We start from the raw sequence: 25266 nt of genomic DNA, 5'->3' as shown, positions 1-25266 counted from the left end.
AAACGTCCACTTTTGGAAAGAGTAATCCATGGATGATCTTGGGTCCTGCTTTCATAAATCCCACACAGAAGCGAGTTTAGGCAAAACCAAAGGCATAAGAGTGAATCTTTTTTCAGTACCACAAAGATGTCACACAGATTATACACTTCAATTTTATTCAGGGAATTCTTAAAAATGCTTCATACAGGTCCCGCTACAGGAAAGCAGTGCTACTCTCCTATATCAACAGATTAAGTCGTAGAAATGATTATCAGGGTGCAACAAGGCTCTTTCTGATGACTTTCTCTACAAAGTCAGGAACATCTAGGTGGAATAAGAAATCTTAACAACTGAAAATCATAAGAAATTATGACAGTGGTGAGATATGAGAAGTTCTAACAATTACTATTAAGAAGTTGGAGAGAAATTATATATCCTCTGTATCTTTAAAATACTGCTTTTAATACAAATATATCTGAAAATTACTGAGTAAATATATGCTCTGAAGTAGAATACAAATATAACAACATGCTTAGAGACACTTTCTAATATTAGACTGAAGTGAATCAAGCTTTTCTACTGTACTTGGATTCTGATAAACTTCACCCTCCTCAGTAGCTGCAGAAGAAAGTGTAAAAATGCTCTGTAAAAGGTGATAAAAATGTTAAAATACTGTACCAGCCATTCATAAAATTACAGATTGTTTTGCTTGAGAAAAGTTGATGAAAACATCCAGTTCTTAATTTTCCCTTAATTAAATCTTATTAAAAAGATATTTTTTTAAAAAGAGATAAAAAGTATTCTACAGTACCTCCTCTAAAATTAGGCTTAGTGATATTCCTCTGCAAAGTAATCCAGGTTACTTCTACAGCATGACCAAGAAGAAACAATCTCTGTGCTCCCTCTTCTGGCTCTGCAGCAGCATTGACCTAAGCAAATCCTAGTCATGCTGATATCGGGCTGAGGCCTGTGCACAACAGAGAGAACAAATCCGTAAAGCACCTTACTGTTTCAGCTTCCTTAAAGAGAAAAATTAAAAGCTGCTTCCAATAGAATCTAAACTGGTTTAAAAAAATTATTTCCAAATTTCATGAAAGTTTTTTCCAATATCTAACAGTTGAAAAATTCAAAAAAGCCTTGCACAATGGACAAGAGCACTTTTTCAATATTTGTAATACTGCAGTGATTTTTAATAATCCAGTCAGTACATTTTCCACTTGTGATTATTCTTTTCATTTACTGTAAGTTTGATTATGATCTTAAATAGCTGAGCCATCTCAGAGGCAGAGGAGGTTCATACCATGGCTCAGGAATGCCTTACCTCCAGCACGGGGTATCATGCACAAACGCCGGCTCAGAAAAATAATTTTTCTTTACACTTGTTGAATTTAATGGGAAGGTGGGCTGGGCATAAGGGGTTGCAGGAAGGACAAAATCAAGATCCTGCTTTCTTCCTTCTATGGTTTCTGTATGACTAACATCTGAAATGGAAAGGATACAGCATCTTCTATTTCTGCATGGGATTTGCATAGCAACATACGCTAGACAGCACCAACTCAAACTCTGCCACTCCAGGAATCAACAGTCCACATGCTGTGCAATGTCACCCAAAATTGTAAGCATAGCACCAAAAATGGGGCGGAGCATTAGCTGGTGTGTAAGGCTCACGGTAGACAGGAGTTTGGAAATAACAGTTCGGATGGGCCTACTTAAGTACTTGGAAGACAGGCTGTCTTCCCCGGCAGTATATCCCACCCACACAGCATGTGCTTCATGACACGAAGGCTGAGACCACAGCACCATCATTAGTGTCACAGCTGCCTCGGGCCTTGGCCAGGCTCATGAAGCCACCGTGTGCCTGCAAGGCAAGGGGGCCTCGCGGCCACTTCCATCACAGTGGTTTGCCTGAGGAAATTGGGGAACATGGGCGGCTACTTACCCTCATGTGCAGGCACAAATGCAGGTGTGGCGTGGCTCTGCCCCGTAATCGTTTGCTTGCGCAGGCCAGAATGACACAGTTCGTACTTGCTGACTGCACTGCAAAGATTTCTGGAAGATGAAGCTCTGCTGGTTGGTGTCATAGGGGCAGAGTTATGAGCTATGTCTTTCCTGCTCCACTGCATTTTGGGAAGAAGATGAGGTATTAATTACACCCTTTCCCAGTCATCCTTCCCATCGGTGCAAGCAGGGGCTAAGCTTAGTTTTGCTGCCATCGGCAAAGTGGAGCAATCCTGTCCCTGCATTAGTACAAGCTAATGAGTACACAACAAGCTGTCCCTGCTTTAGTAGAAGCTAATGAGGTTCCACAACATGAGCATCTTGTATTACAAAACCAACCCATTTTATTTTTTAAAACACAAGGCCATTTAGAGGTATACAATGTAGACTTAGCATAGTGTGACTTCAGAAGTGCGATGTATGTTGTTAAATATCCACTACTGGTAATGTCTCTATATTTAAACAAAAATAAAACCCACTGAGTTTGTAGATTTGACTTTTGACTGTAACAACTTGTTCTGACCTTGGCTTTCAAGCAAACTTGTTCAACAGCTGTTGATGTCAGTTCGAAAAAAGCAATGCTCAATTCTGTGACTTGCAATCTCAGGCTAAATGCTACACGCACCAGCTACAGACCCCTCTGTCTTTGGGAGACTCTGCCAAAAGCCTTTCACAGAACCACAGGATGGTTGAGGTTGGAAGTGACCTCAGAGGCCATCCGTTCCAACACCCCTGCTCAACCAGGGCCGTATAGACCCCTCTTCTCCAGCTATATCACCCATCTTCTCCTACAGCAACAGAAGCAGGAGAGACACACAGTCCCACCATGGCTTAGGTCTGTTGTATAGAAAGACCATGGTCACGGAAGGTTGTCTAATATCCACAGCACTTTTCTTGATTAAACTTTTTGTGGTTTCAACATTAGAGGAAGACATTCAGGTCTTAAAGACCATCTGCTCTGAGAGGTTTTACAGGCCCCACTTTTTAAGTGGCAATGGCTTAGTTTGATTCAATTCACTATTCAGGAGCCAGCAGTAAAAAAAAAGCAAAGGACTAAACATTCATATAAATGTTGATCTTTCTGAGGCAGTGAAGTGAGAGTACTACGAAGCTGACCTGCTGCTCTGTTGAAGCACTAGTAGGTGTGTTTATGGGAACAGGCAGAGGTGCCTCAGCTTTCAGATGCTCAGCAATTGACAGACATTTGCTATTTGTGAAGGACGGAAGGGGAGTATTCAGGTCTGGATCCATTCCATGACATTATCCTTAAAGCTCATATTGCAGCCTCCTGAGATAAAACTCACTATAGGGTAGGCGAGAAGTATCATGAAGAATATAATTTGACCACTTCTACACGGTACATCTGCAGATGTACAAATGTACATCTATCCATATCTGAATAGCAACTAACAGCAAAACTCAGTGAAAGTATGTGAAGGACTGAAAGAGTTAATGTCTCAAACACTGTTGTAAAGTGAACTGCAGGTGGGAAATTGATGAACACAGGGCATGGGGGGTGCGTTGGAGGATACGCAGTCCCAGGTTCTCCTGTGCCTCACAGCTACTTGCAGAGGTCATACAAAATTTATTTGAGGAAGGGGCTTTTGACTGCCCAACAGACCCTCATGACCACCCCTCACAATGGCTCCTGCGCTGAAGATCATGAAACTTCTGGGACAAGAACCATGCAAGCTCACAGGAGGCATAACTGGAGGCAGGGTTTAGACTATAAAAGACACTACAACAGAGAGAGTGGTGCACACCCACCACTGTAGGATTGTCACGTCTGTCGTCATTAGTGCTGGATCCAAGGGTGGTGATATCTCCCTATCTTCCCCCCCTTCTCTCTCTCTCTCCCCCTCCCTTTTTCTTTTCCTCTTCTTCTTTTAAAAATATCCTTAATAAGGACCCCCAACATCAATGCTTTTCCATGTTTTCAAGTTCGAGTTGCCTTTTCAAGTTCAAGTTACTTCTGTGTTGAAATAAAAACTTTAACTGATCATTTGGTGTCATTTCACCTTAATTTAGTCTGAAGGGATCATTAGAACTTTGGTTGTTCTCCCTCCTCCTCTCGGGTTGGGACACGACAAAGTACAAACTAAAAATCCAAACATACAAAAATATTTTTGTTCCATCAAGCCATCCTGATGCCTTTCAGTTCCATCAGCACTGCTGGTTTAGCCTGTGCTCTGATGCTAAGGGCCATGGTACCCCTGCAAGGACACAGAACACTTAATCTCTAGATCATCCATTCCAATACATCTGAGGCCTGTAATGCTTAAATGTTTTTTCTGGGAGACACTAGGGGCCCCAAGTCTGGAACTGGTGGATTACATCTGCTATGCAAAACCAGAATCACGTTTAACACTAGTAGAAAACCTACAATCAGAGATGAATATTTAAATCCAATTGCAAATGCAATCACATTTTCCTAAATAAAAAGATAAAGCGTTAGGAGGATAGATTGAAGAATTTCATAATGCCATAGAACAGTCTGGCAGCTTCAAAAAAATTAAACTCACTTAAAACAAAAAATAAAAAATAAACACACAAACAAATAAAAAAGAATAATAATTAACCTTTTTTTTCTGTATGACATATACACTGAGTGATGAAGGTAATATAGGTTTCGCAAAAAGATGGATGTGGCCAAAAGTTATTGTCTTCTACAACTACTTTTTTTTAATTAAAAAATTAAAGGGAAAAATCTGAGTCGAAAAGAGATCTATGGACATTTAAGAAAATGTCAACTTTTGAAGAAAAATCTTTTAACACTTAAAAAATGCAGCTTTACACATTGACGAAGACTGTTTATGAGCGCTAGTCCAATGGCTGTGGAGAGGCATCAGCAGAAACAAAATCTCAGAAATCTCAAGAAGGATTGATATCTCTGTCTTGGCTGGCAACATTCAGCTCTCACTTGACTAGGTGAAACCATAAAAATGTGAATAAATACAAACGTTATTTTTCAATGTCAAAGGTCACTCAGTTGAGTTAGATAAGACTATTGCAAACTAAGGCACACCAAACCTATGAACCTTGGGAGTTATTATATATGACAGCATCTATACTACTTTGAAGAATTCAACAAAATTTTTATAAGCCAAAAGGGCTGTTAGGAATCTGTAATACTGATGCATGAATAAATAAGGGGACTAGATTTGTATTACTTTATTAACATAAAATTTATTTATATTTTGAGATTATTGATGTTAAAATGTACTTTTTATATTAATCCACAAATATATATGTCCGTGTTCGTATTTTTGAGATTTCTATTATTTAGTTCCTATTAAATGTTTGGTATCCATAGATCATATACATGACACAGAATAGGACTACCATTTAGCAACAGGAACTGATTTGTTAAATGAAAGTGTTGAATTGTTGAAACCTAAGAGAGGAAACCTAAGGAGAGTTCTACTTTTGCTGCTTTCCAATCTTTTCAAAGATTCTTTTTTTTCCTTGTTATCCTCTTCAAGGCTTTAATTGCACAGGTGGGGATGAAATTCAGGGTATGCTTTATTTTCCCTTGGACAGTACATGAATTTTACATTGAAAAACTACAGGAGAAATAGAAACTTATTTCTCTCACGGAAATATGACATTGTAGAAGTTAATAATTACTTTGACCCTTTGCACAGATTCTCTATTATGTTGCATTAAATGAAACATAATCTTCAGGAAATTTTTCAGCTAAAGTACTGATTTCACGTGTGACTGAAGTTTGATTTAAGTAAAGACTATTCCTTGTTTTGTGTTTTTATTTGTTACTAAGAACCTAAAGATGTTGTGTCTTCAATAGAAACCACTTTATGTATAGAAGCCACTTTATATTGCAGAGGAAATTGTTTCCTCAGATCTAATAAACAGTTTTACTTTGTATTCCTCTAATTCCTGCTGTGAAATGAAATTAAAATTGCCTGCAAGATTGCATTGCAGTCACTTCTGAAGACGTAGGGCCTTAATCTTCATAAGGCCTTAAGATTTCAAGGCTGCAAACTCTAGAACTGGAAATGTCAGCAGCTTTTATTATTTATTTATTATAGTTGCTCTAGAGGAATATCGCCACAGAAGTGTGATAACAGTGTACTTCTCTCAAGAGAATAATGTGCCAAAAATTTCCACATGCAGACAAGTCTTATCCAGTGCATAAAATGTATTTGTGAAATCCTTTTGCTGATCACAAATTTAATTTACTTACAGCACTGTGCCTCTGAATGGCTGGAAAGCAGTTTAGAAAATGAAATGTCAAACAGAGAAGTTGCTACCTTGGTTATATCCATATGTTTTGTGTGGGGAAGCCTTAGAGCCTGTGTTTTCTTGCTGGCCATTGTATATTCAAGGATCAAAGGTAGTTACCAAGATGAGAGTGAAGTGGACTGACACAGTGCTTGCCTGAATTATTTCCACTAGACACTGGCTTTTGCAAAGGATTAAGGGCCAGATCCAAAACCAAATGTAGATTCTTATCACAATGCCTAATTTCTATGTGTCTGTCCCTTCAAAGACCCATCAGATTCCCAAGCTTAGTTACCCTTTTTACATGTTCAGGGGGAGTTAACTTCCAAGTTGGTGACTATGAGCCAAGGACTTTTTAGATGTCTACAACACTCTCCAGAGAATTTCAGGCTCTGGTAATTTTCTGTCTACTGACCGAATGTGCTGTTCACTCTCCAGTATGCAAGGAAACTAAGGTATATATTGTAATTGGGAAGTTGTCATTGAAGCACCTACCAAGCTGGCAGTTTATTTGGTTGGCTTGCTACATTGCCCAGTTTTCAACAAACTTTCAAGGATGATAATCAAGCCACAAATAATCACATACAGGCAGCCTTAGCATCTTCCAGATTTTATTTAGCTGTCTCAGATACTGGATTTTTTGGCAGTCTCTCTGCTGAGGTCAAGTGCTTCTCGGAGCCATGGAAAATTGTAAATAAGGGTCATAACTGTCAATGACCCTTGCGCTGTTACAGATGCAGCAAAGTAAAGTTGAGCTTTTTCAAACAGAAGTAAGTACTAGTGGTCCATGGTGGGTTCCTGTGGGCAAGATGAAGCTGGGGATGTATCTTGAAGAAGTTCCCATGCTGGGACAACAGGCAGGCATCCCCTTTATATCCAAACACGTCTTCTAACCTTCACCACTGCCCTCTTAGGGCTCCCTCTGCTGTTATCCCAACTCCCAGTGACAAAGGTAGGACTTCAGGATGCTCATAAATTGACAGGTCAGCCAAGACCATGGCTGCCACCTGATTGAACCTGATTATCTGAAGTTGCTCTCTATCTGAGAAAATCAGGCAGGCAGCTCGAGAGTTATTTACTCTGCCCAAGAAAGGCACAGTGAACAATTTCTTTGAAATACTTGCCTTTGTTCGGTGACTGTGCAAGATGCCTCACTCGGGGGCTCAGGTGAGACACCCGTCTTTTGCAGGCCCATTAAACTGCCTGAGGTAAATTCACCACAGACATTTGCTTTCAGCACTCGGTTAATCCAGGGTACTGGCAAAAGCAGCGGTGTACGTTAACTTTTCATGGGAAGGCCCCACTCCGGTGGGCACTGGTTTTCAGGGGGCCAGGCTGTGCCCCGCCACTGCCTTTGCCTCTGGGGGTGACTGAGCAGCTGTCTGAGCTCAGCACCTCTGTCTGGGATCAGCACCTCCATCAGGTCCACCTTGCAGGGCCTGAACCGGCTGGGGAACCACCACGTGCAGGTCAGTGTCGGCAGCTCCTGGTCCACAGCAGCGCCCCATCCCACCCCACACAGGGCCAACGTCAGGAAGGCTCGTGACTTTGCTGCCAACTCCTGTGTTTTCAGAGAATTTTTTTTCTCTAAGATTTTTTATAAAGAAAAAACTATTTCTTTTTATTTTTTCTGTCAGTTGCAAGCACTTATGGAAGTTTGCATCACGGTGGAAGGAGGCCTTGCTGTGCCTCCCTTCCCACTTCTCCAGGGTGGGTTTCCTTATTATAGCACTCTCTCAACTACCCAGGAGGCTGGGGGTCTGCTCTCCCCTCCATGGGGCAGCGGCGACAGACCACTCCTGGCTGCCTCCACCAGGGACATGCCAATGGTGACCACAGCCTGCACCCCAGCACTGCTCCCCTCCCCTCCCCTTCCCTTCCCCTCCCTTTCCCTTCCTTTCTCTTTCCCTTCCCCTTCCCCTCTCCTCCTTTCCCTTTTCCCTTTCCCTTCCCCTTCTTTCCCTTCCCTACCTTTCCCCTTCCCTTCCCCTCCCTTTCCCCTTCTCCTCCCTTTCCCTTCCTTCTCCCTCCCCCTTCCTTTTCCCTCCCCCTCCCCCTCCCCTTCCCCTTCCCCTTCCCTTCCCTTCCCTCCCCCTTCCCTTCCCTTCCCTTCCCTTCCCTTCCCTTCCCTTCCCTTCCCTTCCTCTTCCCCCTTCCCTTCCCCCTTCCCCCTTCCCCCTTCCCCTCCCCCTCCTCCTCCCCGCCCGGCCCCGCCTCCCGGCAGCCCCCGCGCACCGCCCACTCCTCGCGAGACTCCTTACTCTCGCGGCAGCGGGGCGCCGCCATCTTACCTGCTCGCTGGCTGGCTCCGTCTGGCTCTGCGGCTGAGGCGCGAGGGGTTGGGGGGGCTGGCGGCGCGTTTCGGGGCCGCGCTCGGGGCCCGCTGCTCGTCGGGCCCGTCACCGGCCGCGCTGCTTCGCGCCCGCCGCTGAGGCGGGGGGAACCCGCGGAGCGGCCGGACCGCGCTCCCCGGCCAAGGAGCGGCAAGAGCGGGGCCCGCAGGGAGCAGCCGCCGCTCGGCTGGTTCCGCCCCCTTCGCGGCGCTGGGCCTCTGGCCCCGGCCAGGCGGTCACTACCGAACCGGGAGGCGGCCGCGGCCTCGGCGGGTGAGGGGAGGCGCGGCGGGAGCCGAGGTCCCGGCCGGCGGGGCGGCGCCGACCCCGCCGCCGTTGCTGCTGGTGCTGCCGGGGAGGCGGGGGGCCCGGGCCGCTCTGGATGGTGGTTAAAATGATCATAGAAAACTTCGAGGCGCTGAAATCCTGGCTCAGCAAAACCTTGGAGCCCATGTGAGTAGTCGCGACCCTTCCTCTCTCACCCGTCCCCTCCAAAATAAAGCTTCCCTTGGAAAAGACGGGGATCCCCAGGGGAGGGAAGCGCTGCGCCGGAGAGGCCCCGGTGAGGGCATCCCGAGGGGCACCCGCCCTTCGCCCCGGCCCTCCTCTTTGGGGGGCCCTGAGGGTGGGGGCGCGTCGTCTCCTCGCTCTCCCGACCCCGTCCTCGGCCGGGAGGTAGGACCGTCTCCCTGCGGAGGCCGCAGCTCCCCCCCCCTAGCGACCGCACTCGTCTTTCCCTTTGTAGCCCAGGGTAAGCGGGAGATAATGTGCCTGCCTGTGCACTGTGCAGCCCGGTGCTCCGGGCGCCCGGCCCGCCGTGGGGGCCAGGTTAGTCACCAGGGCCTGCCGCCTGGCCAGTGACCTTCTCCCGGAGAGCTCAGGTGCCGTTGGGACTCTTTCTAGGATCCTGGTATTTTTCCCAATAGCAGCTTCCACGGACTCCACACACGTCGTTCCCAGTCGTTTTGAACATTTGACGCTCGCTTGTTTCCCTCCCCACGAATAAAAATTGCATCAGTAGAACGCTTGGGAGTAGGAGCCCCAGAGAGTAATTTGCCTATTTGCGAATACCTGCTTGGCCTCTGAGCATAACATTCATGTGAGTAATTGGGGCTCCTCTGCAAATAGTCCACGTCTTCCTCCTCTGAACGATATTTTAGAAGAACTGAGATGTGAACTTGGTTTTGAAGGTTTCGTCTTCTGGAAGTGTGGTGCCTATAGACATTTTAGATCAAGGCATGCACTTGTCATATTGAAACACCATTTTAACGTGTTTGAATTAAATTGCTGGGGCTTAATCTGAGCCAATGGAACTAGAACCTAAAAATTAATTCTGCTATTAACTTTTCTTCTGAGATGTTTGGCCACTGTCAGTTTTACTCTGATGCTATCAAATAGGAAAAAACCCTCTGCTTTATGGCTTCCGTAGCCATTAGTTAAGTATATGTATCTACACATACAGTTTGTATGGCTTATGCTGAAATAACTTGAATAACTTATAAAATGCTGGAACAATTTTAGGAGAGCTTCACTTGTGTTTTAAGGGAGGTGGCTTTGGTGGTGTTTTTTCCCATTAGGTGTAATCCAAACCACACTGAAATAGGTGAGTCGTGCACTTAATTTCAGTGGACTTTGAATTAGGCCTGCAGCAAAGTTATGCTGAGTGCCTTTTTAGAAAGGGTTTGATCCTTAAGACTGTGGTAGATATTTTTTTTTTTTAATTCTGCCCTCTGGTGCAGAATATTCCCTGTTAGTTTCTGGATACTTTCTTGCCTGAATGTTCTGTTAATGGTAATCAGCAGTTTGATATCAGTATTTAGAGTGTGCTGGTCAAGAGGCTTGGAACAGGTGGTATTTAACTTGGGAAAAATCTTGTCATTTCCAAAATACATCATGGTAATTTGAAGTGATAAATAATACGTACTTACCTCTCAGTCGGTCAGCAGTTGGAGATTGATATGTAAGCTTCGAACAGTTTACATGGAGCATTTTTAAATTCTGTGAAATCTGAAACTGGAAGTCCGCTAGTGGCATTTACAGGAGGGCTTCAGTTGACTTCAAAATCCCTTTGCTGAGTAAATACATTAGGTTCTTTTGATTTTGCAGCTCTGTATCCAAAACGTATTCATACTGTCCTTCTGCTCTTTCTTGAGTATTATGCACGAGGAGCTGAAGTTAAACTTTAACCAGTGAATAATAAAAGTTTCCTATTCACAATATAAAAAGTATCGGAAGTTTGCTGGATGTTAGTTAGATGCAGATCAGTATGGTTCCTCAGTCTTTCCCCTCAAGCCCCATTCATTAGTGATGTGTAGTAGTAACTTCTTAGCCTGGTAACAAATTCAGGTTGTTTCATGTTTCTCTATTTGTTTGAATACTGAGCGGTGATGACTGCTGGTGATAGCGGTTAAAGGATGAAATTGGGATTTTCAATTTTTGTGATCAGTGCTATCTTCGGCTTTTTAGCAGAACAACATGTGTCTTTTAAGTTAAATGCGGTGTTTGAGCCGTTCAGATGTGGTTCTTGTGCTGGCAAACTATGTTGTGGGGTAGGGAATTGCTGACCTGGAGGATGTTGAGTTCTCTGAAATTTACCCCTGGGAGGAGACAAGCCAGCAGGGACTGTTAAATTCAACTGCCATTCAGTTTAGTGCAGTGTCCCGTGTTGTTCCAATAAATATTGGAATCAGTGAAGAAGTATTGTCATTTCCTTGCAGTCAAATACTCTTGGAGCTGCTTCTGCTATCGGAAAAGTGCGCCTACAGCCGTAGCTTCTGGCTGTATGAAAATTTTAGCGTGCAGTTACTTCTGACGAAGTTACTTCTAAAGAAGTAACAGCTGTTGGTGCAGTACTAGTACAATGGTGCCTAAGTGCTGGTAGTCTGGACGTGTTACCATAGCCTGAAAATATTTTTTTACTTGTCTTTGCCTTTCAATGAAACAAAACCCCGTGCCAAGTGTTTTTATCTCGTGGCTCATTCAGAAGCCCTTAGCTGCAAGATAGGCAGATGACTTTCGTAACTAGATTAAGGAAGACACCACTGTATTAGGTCACTATGGAGGTGTTGTCTCGGTAGTTTTAAGGGGAGAAGTGGATTTAAGAGGAAATGTAAATAAATTTTATACACACCTACGTAGGTCTATATTGAAGCTCTAGTTATCTAGAGCTGATTTGTTCGAACATGCTTCATTTTCCGAGTTGCCTGTTTTCAAGTAGCTAGCAGCTTTTAATCAGGATGTAGCTTGTTCCAAAGGCCATAACGTGTGCTTCTGAAACATGTTTCGGAACTAGAAGATAGCAGTATCTATGAAGATCGTTTCATTTTGTAATGAATTTTTATCTTTAAACTATGTTAAAGCATTAGCAAGAATGCTAACTTTTTAGTGTAATAAAACAAAGGTGTTCTTTAATTGTATGGACTGGATGTCATTTGCTTGTTGGATTGCTTTCACTTGGTGCCTCTGGGAAACACTGTTCATGGACAAGAATGTTTGGAGGAGAGGGTTGATGGAGGGTTTCAGTTTTGTAATTTTTGTTTGGTTGGGGGGGTGTTGTTGGGGTTGTTTGGTTGTTTGTTTTGCGTGGCTCTAATGCCTGTGGCAAAGCCTTGGTGATGCTCTATGCAAGCACTCCTTATCTGAGTTGTGTTGCAGTGAGGCAGAAACAGAAAATGCTTCTGTGCTGGAGCATATACACAGTCCAGCTCTGCTTGAGGCTGGTAGAATGCTAGTGAATTTCTGCAGCTCTCCAAAGAGAGGCTTTTGTGGTTTTGGAGGTAACTCTTCGAGCAGCTCAGTTTGGCTTACAGAGAATTCCTAAGTATGAACACAGAACTATTACAGATACATCTACGTGAAGGGAATACCAGTGTAAACAAAGTGGCAAGAGTATGTTTTTGTGCTGTGGTGGCTCTGTGTTTGACTAGAACTGTCTTGTATGTTCAGCCCCATTCAGCTCTGTAAAGAAGTCATTTGTCAACAGTCTACTTCGTTGCTTGCAGACAGCAGTATGCTTAGTTTCTACTGTTACACGCTTTTTCTTATCCATGGCATGGCTCCTGTAAAGTGTTTGAAAATAATGTTAAACTTGGAATATAACATCATGTCTGTGTCATTCCTAATTTCTCTACTAACAAGGTCTTCACTGAGCCATAGCTATTGTGATGGGTTTCTTTCCTGCAAGTGCATTCCAGATCCTGTATAAACTGTATATAATCCTTGCTGGAATATGATGATCTGGCTTGGCAAAGTTCCAAGTAGGGATACCTTTTTCATTTTTTCTTGAATTTGCTTGAATCTCTTCCTGTGAAAAAAAACTAGCTCTTTTGTACTAATGCTGCACTCACCATTTTGCCTTGTAAGATGTTGTAATACTCTCCCCCTTGCCCTAATTCTTTACAGAGGAAAATTTTCTTGTTTTTAATTACTTTGTGTAAAATAAATTTAATTAAATTCTTCTGCCGGCCACTGAATTTTACTTACAACTTCATTAAGGTTCCCATATCTAATTTTTTTCCACTGTGCTGTGTTTACATTTTTATGAAGACTTGTTCATGTACTAAATCAGACTTGCAAGAAAGATGAAAAAAATCTACAACGTTTGTGCGGTATTTAGGCATACCTCATTAAAATTGAAAGTCTTTTTGCATTGGATAATTCAGTAAGTGATCATGGTGTTGTAACTACTTATGTCAAAGGGAATAAAATCCAAATTCTTTAAACAAATATTTGGAGTATATTTATCATTGGAATATTTTATGGCAAACTGTCAGTATGCTCTGGCGTTCAGTTATGCCTTCACTGTTCTATTTTTTGTCATGCTTTTCAACCTTTCTTTGTTAAATCTCATTGTATTTTTTGGCTGTTTGGATCTTTGCATAATGGTTAATAGGTTGCGGGTTAGTTATTTTCACCCAGTAACTTAAGAAAGGTAGTGAATAAAAAAATTTAACAATGGTGTAAGGAATATGCTAATAAGCCAAGATACAGAAAGACTAGAAATAAGTTAAAATGAGAAACTTCGTCATTCCTTTCCACATACGCGTGGCATACCTTCCTACCAATAACACTCATCGGCCCACCTGGATGTTTCCTTCTGATTTCCTGTGAAGCTTCCTACGAATTTTGAAAGATGTTTCTCTTCATTTCACTTACTGTGTTAACACTTTACATTAAGCTATTTATAACTAAGATAAATAAAGTGCAAATACATGTCATTGCTATGTCCCTCTCTTAACACTAGTGAAGCTACTCTTCTGCATCTGTTATGAAACTTGATAGTTTGTTCACCTGACTCATGGAGAGCTGCTGTATTTGAGAAATGAAGGTTCCTAACTTGAGGTGCTGATACCGCTAAGTTTCTGTGTAAAAATGCTATGATAGAACTAAAATATTGACATGATGAGGGGTAGTTGGAAGCAGAAAATAAAGAGGTGAAAATTATTGCTGTTACAGGAAACCTGTCTTGTTCTTACACTGAGCCCCTTGCCTGCATCACAAGTCATAGAGACACTATCATGATTTTTGCCTTCTGCATTGAATGTGTGTGTTGGACAAACAGAAAGCTGACAGCTGTTCTGCCTTATGAGAGCTGTCTTCAATCTAGAGGTGGCATTTTAAGCTGCCTGCTCCTGGTTGCAGCTGTATGAACATGTCAGATCTGGGTATCATGATAACGTAGAACTACTGTAATGACATTGGTAACTTATGTAACAGCATTGGAGGCTGTTGCATTCCTCAGTGTATTTCTATTACTTTACTGTTCAAGAGTTAATGAAAGTGAGCATTACAGGAGTGATCCTTCTCATCTACAGTAGTGTCTCAAGATAAAAGTCAGATCTTGCTGAATGAGTCTGTCATTCATTTTACTTATTGAACAGTGTAGCTTTTTGTAGATCTTTTGTAGTAGCAACACAACAGAATGGTACAACTGCCTAAATTAGACTAGCTGCTCTGCCCAATATGAAACATACGTTTTTCTGCACCCACTCAGCCCTGCAAATACGAAGCATGTGTCTCAGCCTTCAAACATAACCATGTCCACCTTTGTTAATGTTAAGAACTGAGCAGTATTCTAGAGAAGTATAAATATTAATCTTTGGGCAACAAAACTAGACTCTGAAATTTAGGTTGTAAATTCTCAGGATCAGAGTAGAACAAATAACATGCATTGATGTGTTATTTTCTTTACAGAAAGACCATTCACTGCATGGAGGACTTCAGGCATGCTTTTGCGGTTTCAGTGTATTGCGGTAGTTTAAATTTGTCAAGGAACTAGTTTCAGGACTTGCAGCACCTTTCTGGTCTGTACATTCATTTTTAAAAAATTAAGAACAAACCCCCAAAACCTTCACATAGTTTGTTTTACCATTTTAAAAAAAGTAGCATGTGCGCTCTGTGTCCAAAATGAAGTCTAGATTGAGTGTCCTGGCAGTAGCTTGAAATAGAGGCAACGAAATATATCTGAAATGATCAAGTAGTGTTTTCCTTACAAGGAAACTTTATGGAAATTTCCTTTCTGTCCTCGTTTGTTCCCTCCCCCAAGCACACTTTTCCCCCTAAGTGAGTAACTGTCTTCATTTTGTGAAAACTGTCAGATTACTGTTTGACAGCTTCAGCATGGGATTTTTTTGTTCCCTTTTTTTCCCTCCCAGATAGTAAAAAGTTATGTCCCCTATAGTACTTTTTATATATACCTCTATATATATATCTCTGGGAATTTGCATTCGTTTGCCAAATGTTTTCACTAGAGGGTAGACTTTGGAATAGTAGGCTTTTTTTGTCAAAGAAAAGTAATGTAGAAAAGTGTGAATTAAGTTATACTGCCAAAAAGCTTAAAAAATCAAAATAATTTTCTATGTAATGGTTGAATTGTCTAATAATTGTAAAATTTAAGCAGCCGTTTGTTTTGCCATGTGAGTGAGGTTTTAGCAAATTAAAGGATTATCTCTTGTTAAACTGATTTCTGTAGTATGTCCTAGAGCACCATAATACCACATCTGCACCAAATACTATAGATACTACTTTTTAAAAAGTTACCGGAAATAGTTACTTTTTTTAAGGCTCCAGTTCCAAGTGGCTACTTTGCTTATTAAGAACAGACCTAAATAATGAATTGTAGCATGAGGAACTTTGTGGCACTGGAGATGTGGGTTTTTCTAAGAGGAAAATAACCTGCATTTAGCTATTTCAGACCTTTCCTCAAGCTAATTAGTTAATACTTTAAAAGGCTTCAGGTTGTAGTAAGCCTAGAATATGTATCTTTACTCATTCTGTGCTTTGTCATGTTGGAAGAAGTTATTCAAGGAAGTCAGACTAGAGTAGGATAGTTAACAATCGATTTAAATATGTGTTAAATAGGTGTTTTGGGTTTGTTTGTTTTCTTTTGGGTTTTGTGTTTTTTTTTTCCTGCTAGTGAGAGTATTGTAACTGGAGTCCTAGTGGCCTTATATTCAGTATTTACTTGGTGGAGAGTTCAGGGCTCTGTTGGGGAGACGTGCCCAGAGTTCCCAGTTGGTAGCAGAATATTTAGTCCACAGAGGCTTTCAGATCTGCGTTCCCTTTTGATAGTTTTTACGTTAAAAATAAGCAAGTGAACAGCATGTTTTGTCTTTCATTTTAATATGTATTTTTGTACTGATGCTTAAACATATTCTTAAGCACTAACCTGGCAAAATGTCCTCAGCATACTGCATTCAGAGTTTGTGTGTGTTCTCTCAAGGCTTGAGAGATATTTACTGTATGCTTCTCTTTGATATATTTTTAAATGGTTCTTATGCTATATTTTTGTACAAAGGTATTTTGCTGGTTTAGTTTATCTGCCTTGTTGAATTACTATTTTGGCAAAGTCTTTCCAAGTCAATATAAGATTGCTATTAATAAGGGTTTTTGTATGTACAGCTACACCAGTAACAAACCAGTTGCCAACAACTTTAATCAGTATTCCATGTCCACTGAATTTGTAAGTTAAGGCTGACGCCTGTAATTACATGGTGAACATATTTAGAATTTTATATTTTAAAATATGTAAATTTGAGTATTGGAAACAGATTGAGTGGTGTTTAATGAATTGCAAAATATGTAGTTTTAAAAAAGGAAGACTTCAGAGAAGTGAGTCCTCTTCAGCCAAATTACTTTCTCCTTTTCAAACATCCATTATTAAAAAAAACCCTTAAATTTACTCATACAACTTCAGCTTTTCATTTCTACTTTATTGTCTTTATTCGAAATGCTAATTTCAAATAATGACTGCAAAGCCAGATGAGATCAGAAACAAAGGATTTTGAAAGAGGGATTTTGAACTTTTTTGTGAGGCTTTTGCAGTTGCGAACTCTTGCTCCTACAATTGAACAAAATACTTGATTGGGTATTACTTTCGTTTTTGAAGCTTTCCTCTGGTGATTAGCGATTGGGGAGGTATCCAGATCATTCTCTGAAGAACATGTAAAGCTCTAGGAAGAGAGTCCTTCCATCTATGACTGTATATTAAGTACTGTTTATTACAGCAGGATTACCAGAGCAATCCTGCTTGTTTAATACAGAGCAGTAGACACTGCATATTCTCTGACTGATAGAGTACAGACTCTGCAAAAAAGCATTACTAGAGGTAAAAACATTTAGCATTACTGGTTAGGATCATGTATTCAGAAAGTGGGTGTAAGAAAACATGCTGTGGTGTTTACTTGTAGCAAGCACTGGGATGTACTTGCTGCAGTGGAAAAGAGTTCAGATTAATTGTGCCAACTGGGTTTTCTTTGTTTGTTAAAGAAACCAGAAAGAGAAAACAGGAGGAGAAACGTATGTGATTACTGATGCTTATTACTGCTTGTAGCACATGCCTATAAAAAGTTGAAGGGACGTAGATATGGGATTCAATGCTGAGAAATATTGTTTTACATGTTTAAATGCATGTGAATGTTTTTCTAGTAGCCAAATTTTAGCATAAGAATGCAGTTATCGCTAAATTTCTGTCACGCTTTCAATGCACAGATTCCATTTATGCTCAGGTCTGTGATGTACGGCGCCATATTCAAGCTAAGGATTCAAACCTGTATCTAACAACTGAAAATGTGTATCATTCAGTGAACACTAGAACTGAAATACAAATTTACTTTTAATTTTGAATGCAGCTTAGACTATTTGACATGTGTAGGTGGTATTCTGATTTTTTTTCATTTTTTTGATTTGTTAGTTAAGTATCTTTCTTTATTAATCTTATAATCTGCAAGAATACAGCATGTTCTATGCTGTATGATATGTCCTTGTGCTACGCAGTATATTTTGCTGCCATCAGAATGGGTGCCTTTACTGTAAGTGACATCACTTAATAAAACAATGTCAACTGTAAAAGTGTAAAATAGAAGAGAGAGGTTCAGAGAAACTGATAAAGCAAGCTCTGAATGGGTGAAAAATCCATGTATGCTCCAGAAAGTTACAGCAAGCAGATAGCATATTATTCACACACAGAGTCTACTATTCTGTAAGAAAATACTGTTAAACTAGAGAACATAAGAACTTGTTTATCAGAAAAATTCAAGGCCTTCATAATCCAAACCAGCAGATTTTGACTAAACCAAAGCGTGGAGAATTTATAGACAACATTTCAGACTTAAGTTTGATTGGAAAAAGTAGAAAGGAGTTGCTTTTAAAAGAGCAGCTCTCCCCCAGACGAAACCATTAACTACGGATAATATCCAGAACTCTAATAGCTGTTAAAAAAATTTTCAGGTAGACTTCCTGTATTCATAGCTCTGTAAAGCTTATATTTCTTTTTTACTTTGAGACCAGTTATTCCGCTTTTCCCCCACTTCAGGTTGCTAGCAATTTAATTTTAGCATGACCTTAAAAAAAAAAAGTAAAGCATTTTATGGGAGTCTGAAAAGCAGTAAAAGATCAGACTATAACCTTGTTAAATCTATCTAAAATACTAGCTACAGAAACAAGTATAGTCTTCTCAATAGTGTGGAGAAAACAGATCAGCCGTGGCTTTTTTTTCAAGCTTTGAAGAACAGATATAGGAGACTTGTGTTTCTAGTTAGTACATAAAAAAGGAAGTCAGCCTTTGGCTGTGTAAAGATCATTAGCAGTTCAATTTTAAAAAGTGAAATAACTTAAAATCGTACTGTCAAATTACAAAAACGTTTTCTCCATCTCACTGTACCACAAAATGCATTGTATTTATTATTACTTAATAGCATGAATTTGGAGTAATTAATCTGTTAGTATTAAAAAATAGTATTTGTTGAATAGCCAAAATAAGTACCATTTTATCTTAAAAGCATGTAAGTTCTTCCTGTTGTGTACAAGGGCATTTCTACACTGACATATTGAATAATAGTAATAGAGTTCAGTGTGATTGTTTTGCATTGTTCGTATGTGGTTGTATCACATATGGAATGATAAATGCAAAGACAGTGCCACAGGAGAGTGATTCTTTGTTTTGGAAATCAAAACTACATTTATGTACATTCTTAGTTGAGGATATTTTCTTGAGAGTATCTTGGAGTTGGGTGGATGGGTTGAAATCCTGAGATTCTGGGGTGGACAGTATTGCTAAGATTCCCAAAATTATCATTTGGGCGAGGGAGAAAGCACTAATTGTTATTTTTAAACAAGTTTGTTTAGGTTTTGGGTTTTTTTGTTTGTTTGGGTTTTTTTTTTTTTACACCTTTTGGAGCCTAAGTGGCTTTGCAGACAAGATTTTCCCTGCTCATGAGAGAGCAATTACTTTAAACTGAATGTGAAGTTGTTTTAGAGTTACTACTGTAGGAGCTGGAGAACTAAAGTACGTTTCAGTGGCTAACAACAGTGGATTTTAACTTAGAGTCTGCCTTTTTTTTTCTTTTTTCACTAAATACTTTTGAGTGCATGTGTCATCATTTAGATCAGTTGTAGCAGGTTTTGAACAGTGACAGCTGACCATATTACCAGATGAGACCCAAATATGTGGAAAGCGAAATAAAACAATTCAGCTTGTAACGTTTTAACAGATTTTTGTGGAGACTAGAAAGGAGAAGAAACGAATTGAGAATTATAACGTGAAAAGTGTCTCCTCCTCCCAAAACTATTTTCCTGTTATGACTATAGATAGATAATATGAAAATAGCACACTGATATTCTGAGGCATGATTCAGCTTGAAACTGGGAGAGGGATGAAACTCTTCTGTAGTGACATTGAAGTTGCATTAAGGAACGGTAAAAAAAAGTGTGAATTCAGGCATTGAGAAGTTATGAAATGCTAGCATTAGATCCTCGTGGGGGCTGTACTGGACAAGAACCCTTGCTGCAGCCTATGATGAACACTCTGTTCAACATGGGGCCTTCAGATAATCTGCTTGGATGATGTGCTCTGGTGCCAGCAGTGTAAACGAGACAGTGCAGTCCTACTGCTCTTGCTGTAGGAGGTTATTTATGTGCCTGCTTCCGAGATGACTTGGTGTCTGGACAGAGTTTTCTTCTCGATAAAGAATTGTTACATTTGCATGGGGCAAAACAGATGTGATAGTTGAAGGAAAACACTTCTGAAGAATTTTCAATCGGTGTGCAGCCTGTCTTTCAGTTAACAGTATGTATTTGCATTTTGTCAGTTTAGTGTGCGCTGATTCTTTTGGAATGTAGACTGATTGTAAGCTCCCATCTCCTGTATCTATGAGTAATACACACTAATACAGAATACTGTGGCACATCCCCTAGCAGCTCAGGTTGCTTTTACAGCATGAAATTCTGCTATTGCCTGCTTTCTAGAGGATGCTGAGTTATGTCTGAAGCTTTGACCTTTAACATCAGAGCACTCTGTGCTGGGCCTAGGCTATCCAGAGGATCTGAGGGTGGATGCTGACAGATCTGTTTCATTTGCTCTAGTGGATGTGGTTGCACAGAGGATGTTGCTTGCTGTGCAGGAGAGAGCTTTTTTTTGGAGAGAGGAATTAGGTAGCACGATATGGTGAAGGATTTAGTTTCTTCTGCCCAGTGTCTAAAATACATGTCATTTAAATGATCAACATTTAGATTTATAATTAAGCTTCAGCATTGAAATGCCTCTTGTTTTAGTGTGGAAGAGATTGGGAACTGCAGTTTTATTCCATCATTGTGACTAGTGGACTTCTGTGCTGGAACACTGTCTGCGTGTATTCATATTCAGTGCAACTCCCTGACTGCAGTTTAATTTTACTTAATTTTACTATGCTAGAGAGAATGTACGGTTAGGATGCATCAGTTTAATTTTTTTTCATCTCTTTATAACTCTTTGAAACACTAGTATTAATTTTGATCACTACCCAAACAAGCTGTCTGTATCACATGACCAGTATGCGTATGTTATCCTGCCTGGTTCTGTGGGGTCTGAGGTCTTCCTTTGGTTTGTGCTAAACAATGGGATTAAATGGTTTAAGAAGATGCTGCTGTTCTGCCTGATAAACCAATGTCTAACCATTTAATTAGTTACTGGTTTTGAATTATGAAGCATGGAATGGTTTTCTGCAATATTCTTGCTTGCTTTGGCAGGTTTTGCTCTATAACACCACTACAAAGTTCATTGTAGATTACTGTTTGTGAAACTTTATAACGATATTATATCAGTTACATTAAATAATGTTCTACTTTATGCGAATATACAGCTTATTCTGTTCAAAGTTCTTTGCTGATGTGCACGAGACCATCTTCTACACTGAAGTGTTCTACACTTAATTTTAGATTTAATTCAGATGTGTAAACTGGATAATGATCTCTTAAATTTCATTTCATTGTCTGTATACCTCTTACGGAGATTTCAATGACAATATTGTATAAACATTTTTTCCTTAGCCTTTCAAAATTAAGATTTTTCACTTAATCTGCCTTTTATGGTGTTTATATGTAGGTAGTAATAAGATTATTTAAAAATGTATTTAAGAGAGTCTCTCTGAGAGTCTGAATTTTTTTTGTAGCATAGATCTCTTCTGCTGTATCACTGTGTTCATTTGTAATTAGGCAGATTGACTTTTCCTCGTTAACTGTCACTTAGTGTTACACGCAGAATTACTGATTTTGGTAATACATTTTAAATTTTTTTTATAAATACAAATATATTTGTATTATATACATATTATATAATATAATTTTATTTATGTGTTTGATAATATTTAAAATATGGAAATTATGGAAATATTTAATCGTTTTAAAGACTATTAGGCAGTTGGAGCTGTTTCATTCTAAATAGTTCTTTCTAGTTTGCTATGATGTGCACTGTGGAATATCGTTTGGAAATTTTCTAGGCAATTGCTTCTCTGGAAATGAAAGGTGATACTTAGTGGTCTTACATATCTGGACTTTGTCTTTAAAAATACCTGAGTGTTTTTCATTTACTTTGGTAGGAAAGGTCTTTTATATGTATTGGTCATACAAGTTTCAGACTTCTGTAATTCAATTTATTCTAATTTTTTTTTAATTAATCTATTTGCAGATGTGATGCAGATCCATCTGCCCTAGCTAAATATGTTCTGGCTTTGGTAAAGAAGGATAAAAGTGAAAAGGAGCTGAAGGCATTGTGTGTTGATCAGCTGGATGTATTTCTTCAGAAAGGTATGGCCTTTGTCATAACTATCAAGCTTGAGTGAAAAGCCTCTCTTGTTTAATTCATTCAAAAAGTCTTTTATCATAGAATCATATGTTTATCTCTTTCATTAGCTTTCTTACTTTGAAGTAGGTAGTTCAATTTTAGTGAAGTAATTTGTTTAAAAAAAACAGAGGTGTGTAGCACAATATGCATATATTAGGTATATGCTTTGTATCTGTTGATATTCCTGGAGGAAAATTATGGGTGTTCAGTTAGTGCCAGGATTAGAAGTATTTTAGCTCTGTATACATCGCAGAAATAGTCTTCCAGAGGTTTTATTAAAAGACATTAAATAATTCAATGATTGAAAACCTTTATGAAACATTGTCATTATTGACATGTTTTTTGACTCTGTAAATGTCCTTTTATAATACAAAATTAGCAGCAGAGTATTTAAAAATAATACTCTTCAGTGTTTTAACCTGGTGAATGTTAATTTTTTGTGTGTGTGTTTGTTTTTTTATTATTTTCTTTTAAAGCAAGTGTTAACTGAAGTTTTGAATAATGGCTATTTGTACACCCTTTACTTTTAGAAACTCAGATATTTGTGGAAAAACTGTTTGATGCTGTGAATACAAAAAGCTATCTACCTCCACCAGAACAGCCATCGTCAGGGAGCCTGAAAGTAGAGTTTTTTCAGCACCAAGAAAAAGAGGCAAAAAAAGAAGAGGTAGGCACTGATTTTTTGTTTTAAATTCATCTTTTTTCCTCACTTCTGTAGTTTGCTTTTATGGTTCAACTTCATAGTTTATTTGTTTATTAATAATAGTTCCCAAACTTACACTACAGCATTAAAGTGTCAGAAGATTTGTGCATAGTATGTTGAGTATTGCTGCAGTTTTTCTAAGCATAGGCGGGTGCTTCTAAGGTAAACCAAAGCGGTTCTGACTAGGCAAATGTAAATAAAGTTACTGAGTTGTGTAGGAGTTGCAGTACAACCCACATTAGTTCTTTGGCCATGATTGCTGTTGTAGTTATGCTGCCCTTTAATTCACCATAAATCCAAGCTGCCATTCCAAATGGCAGTCCTCATTCCTCCAACTGCTTAATCCACATCCTTGTTCCGACACAATTGTTTATATTGTTCTTTGAGTTGGAAGAGTAGGTTTGCCCTTTTCAGCAGTAGCCTAGGTTTGCCTGCATGAAAGTGCTTAACTGTGATCTGAACCAGCTAACCTGCTGATGAAAAGAAGACATTACTGTGTCAATCGTTGAATATTGATGTCTTCCCAGATCCGTATGCACTTTAGTATGTTTTTTTTGTTTTTGTTTATGTTTTTTTTGTCCAATCTGTAGCAAAAGCAGATGTCTTTTTAGTGCACCACAGTAAGGATTGCTTATTCTGCTTTATTTTCTCCCAACCCATGCTTCGAATATTCCTAGGAATAGAAATCTAATACGTTATGAAGATTCTCTAATTGCATTAGCTGCAAAAATATTGTTTCAGTTCAGTGTTACTGCTGACATCGCTCAGCATTTTTTTGATCATGTAGAAGTCTCCATGATAATGTACTCATGTTTTGAACTAATGTATATAATTTAAATTCAGATAGTTAAAGAGGAAGAGCGAGAGAAAAAGTTTTCTAGAAGATTAAATCACAGCCCTCCTCAGTCAAGTTCTCGCTACAGAGATACCAGGTAATAAATTTTGCTTAACCTCTTGTATTCTATCAGTAATCGGAAGGGTTTGGATTTTTACGGTGTTACTAAGTTAAATATTTTCTTTCTGTATGGTCACCTAATAAGCCTAAAAATAAGACTTTTATTGCTTTTATGCATATGTAGTTAAATGGTGAGTATATAAGTGACAGTGTAAACTGCCTCTGAATTGTGCACAACTATCACATTTGAGTTTTGGGACTCATGTTAGATTTGTGGTTTATGTTACAACGCTTGCTCTGCTCAGTATTGAGATTGAATTGTGTTAAATTTAATTTAGAAGCCTTCCCTTCAGTAACTGTTAACCTTTTTAGTGTTTCCAACTTGGGGAAGGTGCAGTATTGGGCAGATACAGAGCTTTACATACGTTTTAAAATCTTATGGATAGTAAAAGTAAAATGCATAAACCAAGTAAAAGAGTTTTAAAAGTCTTCTGAGAAGAAAGGAAGGGCCGTAGTTAGATTCCATTTGTATCTTTTCTCTAATTTTCCATTGCTATTTCTTGAGATTTTTAGTGGTAGTTAGGGTTTTAAATTATGGCTTTGAAATTCTTGTAATTAACATACAAAATTGCATGTTTAGAAGCCGTGATGAAAGGAAAAAAGATGAACGTTCTCGGAAGAGAGATTATGACCGAAATCCTCCCAGAAGAGATTCCTACAGGGATCGATATAACAGAAGAAGAGGGAGGAGTCGGAGCTACAGCAGGAGTCGGAGTAGAAGTTGGAGCAAAGAGAGATTGCGGGATCGGGATCGAGACCGGAGCAGAACACGAAGCAGAACACGAAGCAGAGGTACCAACAGTTGGTCTCTAAAATACGGTGAATGTTGCCTACAAAATTTAGACACTAAACTTAAACACTATGTTCAAGATGTAACAAATTTCCTGTATTGTTCTTGTTTCTTTGTTCAAATTTAGATTGGTTTTCTGTGGAAATAAGGCATATGTGATTGCTTTCAGTGCTTGTTTTGCCTTCTTTCCCTCCATTCTTCTCTAAGACCCTTGACTGTCTTGGCCACTTTTAAGAAATGTTGTAAGAGAGGCAGAAAAATCTTGAGTTAATTACATTTCATTAAGTTTCGGGAAACTCAGGATCTGGTTTGGGAAGATATAGAAATTAATACTCATCTACAGAGGTAGAACTGGCAGAAATTACCTGTCTGACAGCAAACGACTTGTCAAGCAGAACAGTACAGCTCTGTTCTCTTTGCCTTGTCCCCTCCTTGGTGTCATAGGGACAGGCTGAAATTATTACAGTAAATACTTTTATTTGCACACGTATCTGTAGGAGTTAAGACTTCAGTACAGTAGGTTTTCAAATTAAACTCCTTTAAAAGCAAAGCTGTTTACTCAGCTGAAAAAAATGCTTTCCCCCCAACACTGTTAGGATAAATTGGAAAAGAGCGTTGAGAGTCATTTTATATCTTTATTCTGTCTTTAAAAATGTAGAGGTAAAAATAGTC

At 39.5% G+C, this 25266-nt stretch overlaps 1 protein-coding gene across 8 annotated transcripts in view; it reads left to right on the top strand.

Annotated features, from left to right (window-relative positions):
• The first annotated feature begins 8789 nt into the window (after positions 1-8789).
• The window catches only part of RBM26 (RNA binding motif protein 26), a 55935-nt gene continuing 39458 nt past the window's right edge, over positions 8790-25266 (top strand). For 4 of the 8 annotated variants that reach the window (XM_075089425.1, XM_075089390.1, XM_075089407.1 and 1 more), the window contains exons 1-5: positions 8790-9005; positions 21991-22109; positions 22677-22813; positions 23693-23781; positions 24385-24596. In XM_075089425.1, coding sequence (XP_074945526.1) covers positions 8935-9005; positions 21991-22109; positions 22677-22813; positions 23693-23781; positions 24385-24596 — 628 coding nt within the window. In that variant the 5' untranslated portion in view covers positions 8790-8934. Of the gene's footprint in view, positions 9006-21990; positions 22110-22676; positions 22814-23692; positions 23782-24384; positions 24624-25266 lie in introns of all 8 variants that reach the window. The other 4 variants (XM_075089416.1, XM_075089380.1, XM_075089400.1 and 1 more) reach the window with 1 other exon arrangement.

This window comes from Phalacrocorax aristotelis, chromosome 1 (assembly GCF_949628215.1).
Source record: "Phalacrocorax aristotelis chromosome 1, bGulAri2.1, whole genome shotgun sequence".
Lineage (NCBI taxonomy): Eukaryota > Metazoa > Chordata > Aves > Suliformes > Phalacrocoracidae > Phalacrocorax > Phalacrocorax aristotelis.
Note: the sequence above shows the minus strand (reverse complement) of the source record. Positions and strands in the feature narration are given on the sequence as shown.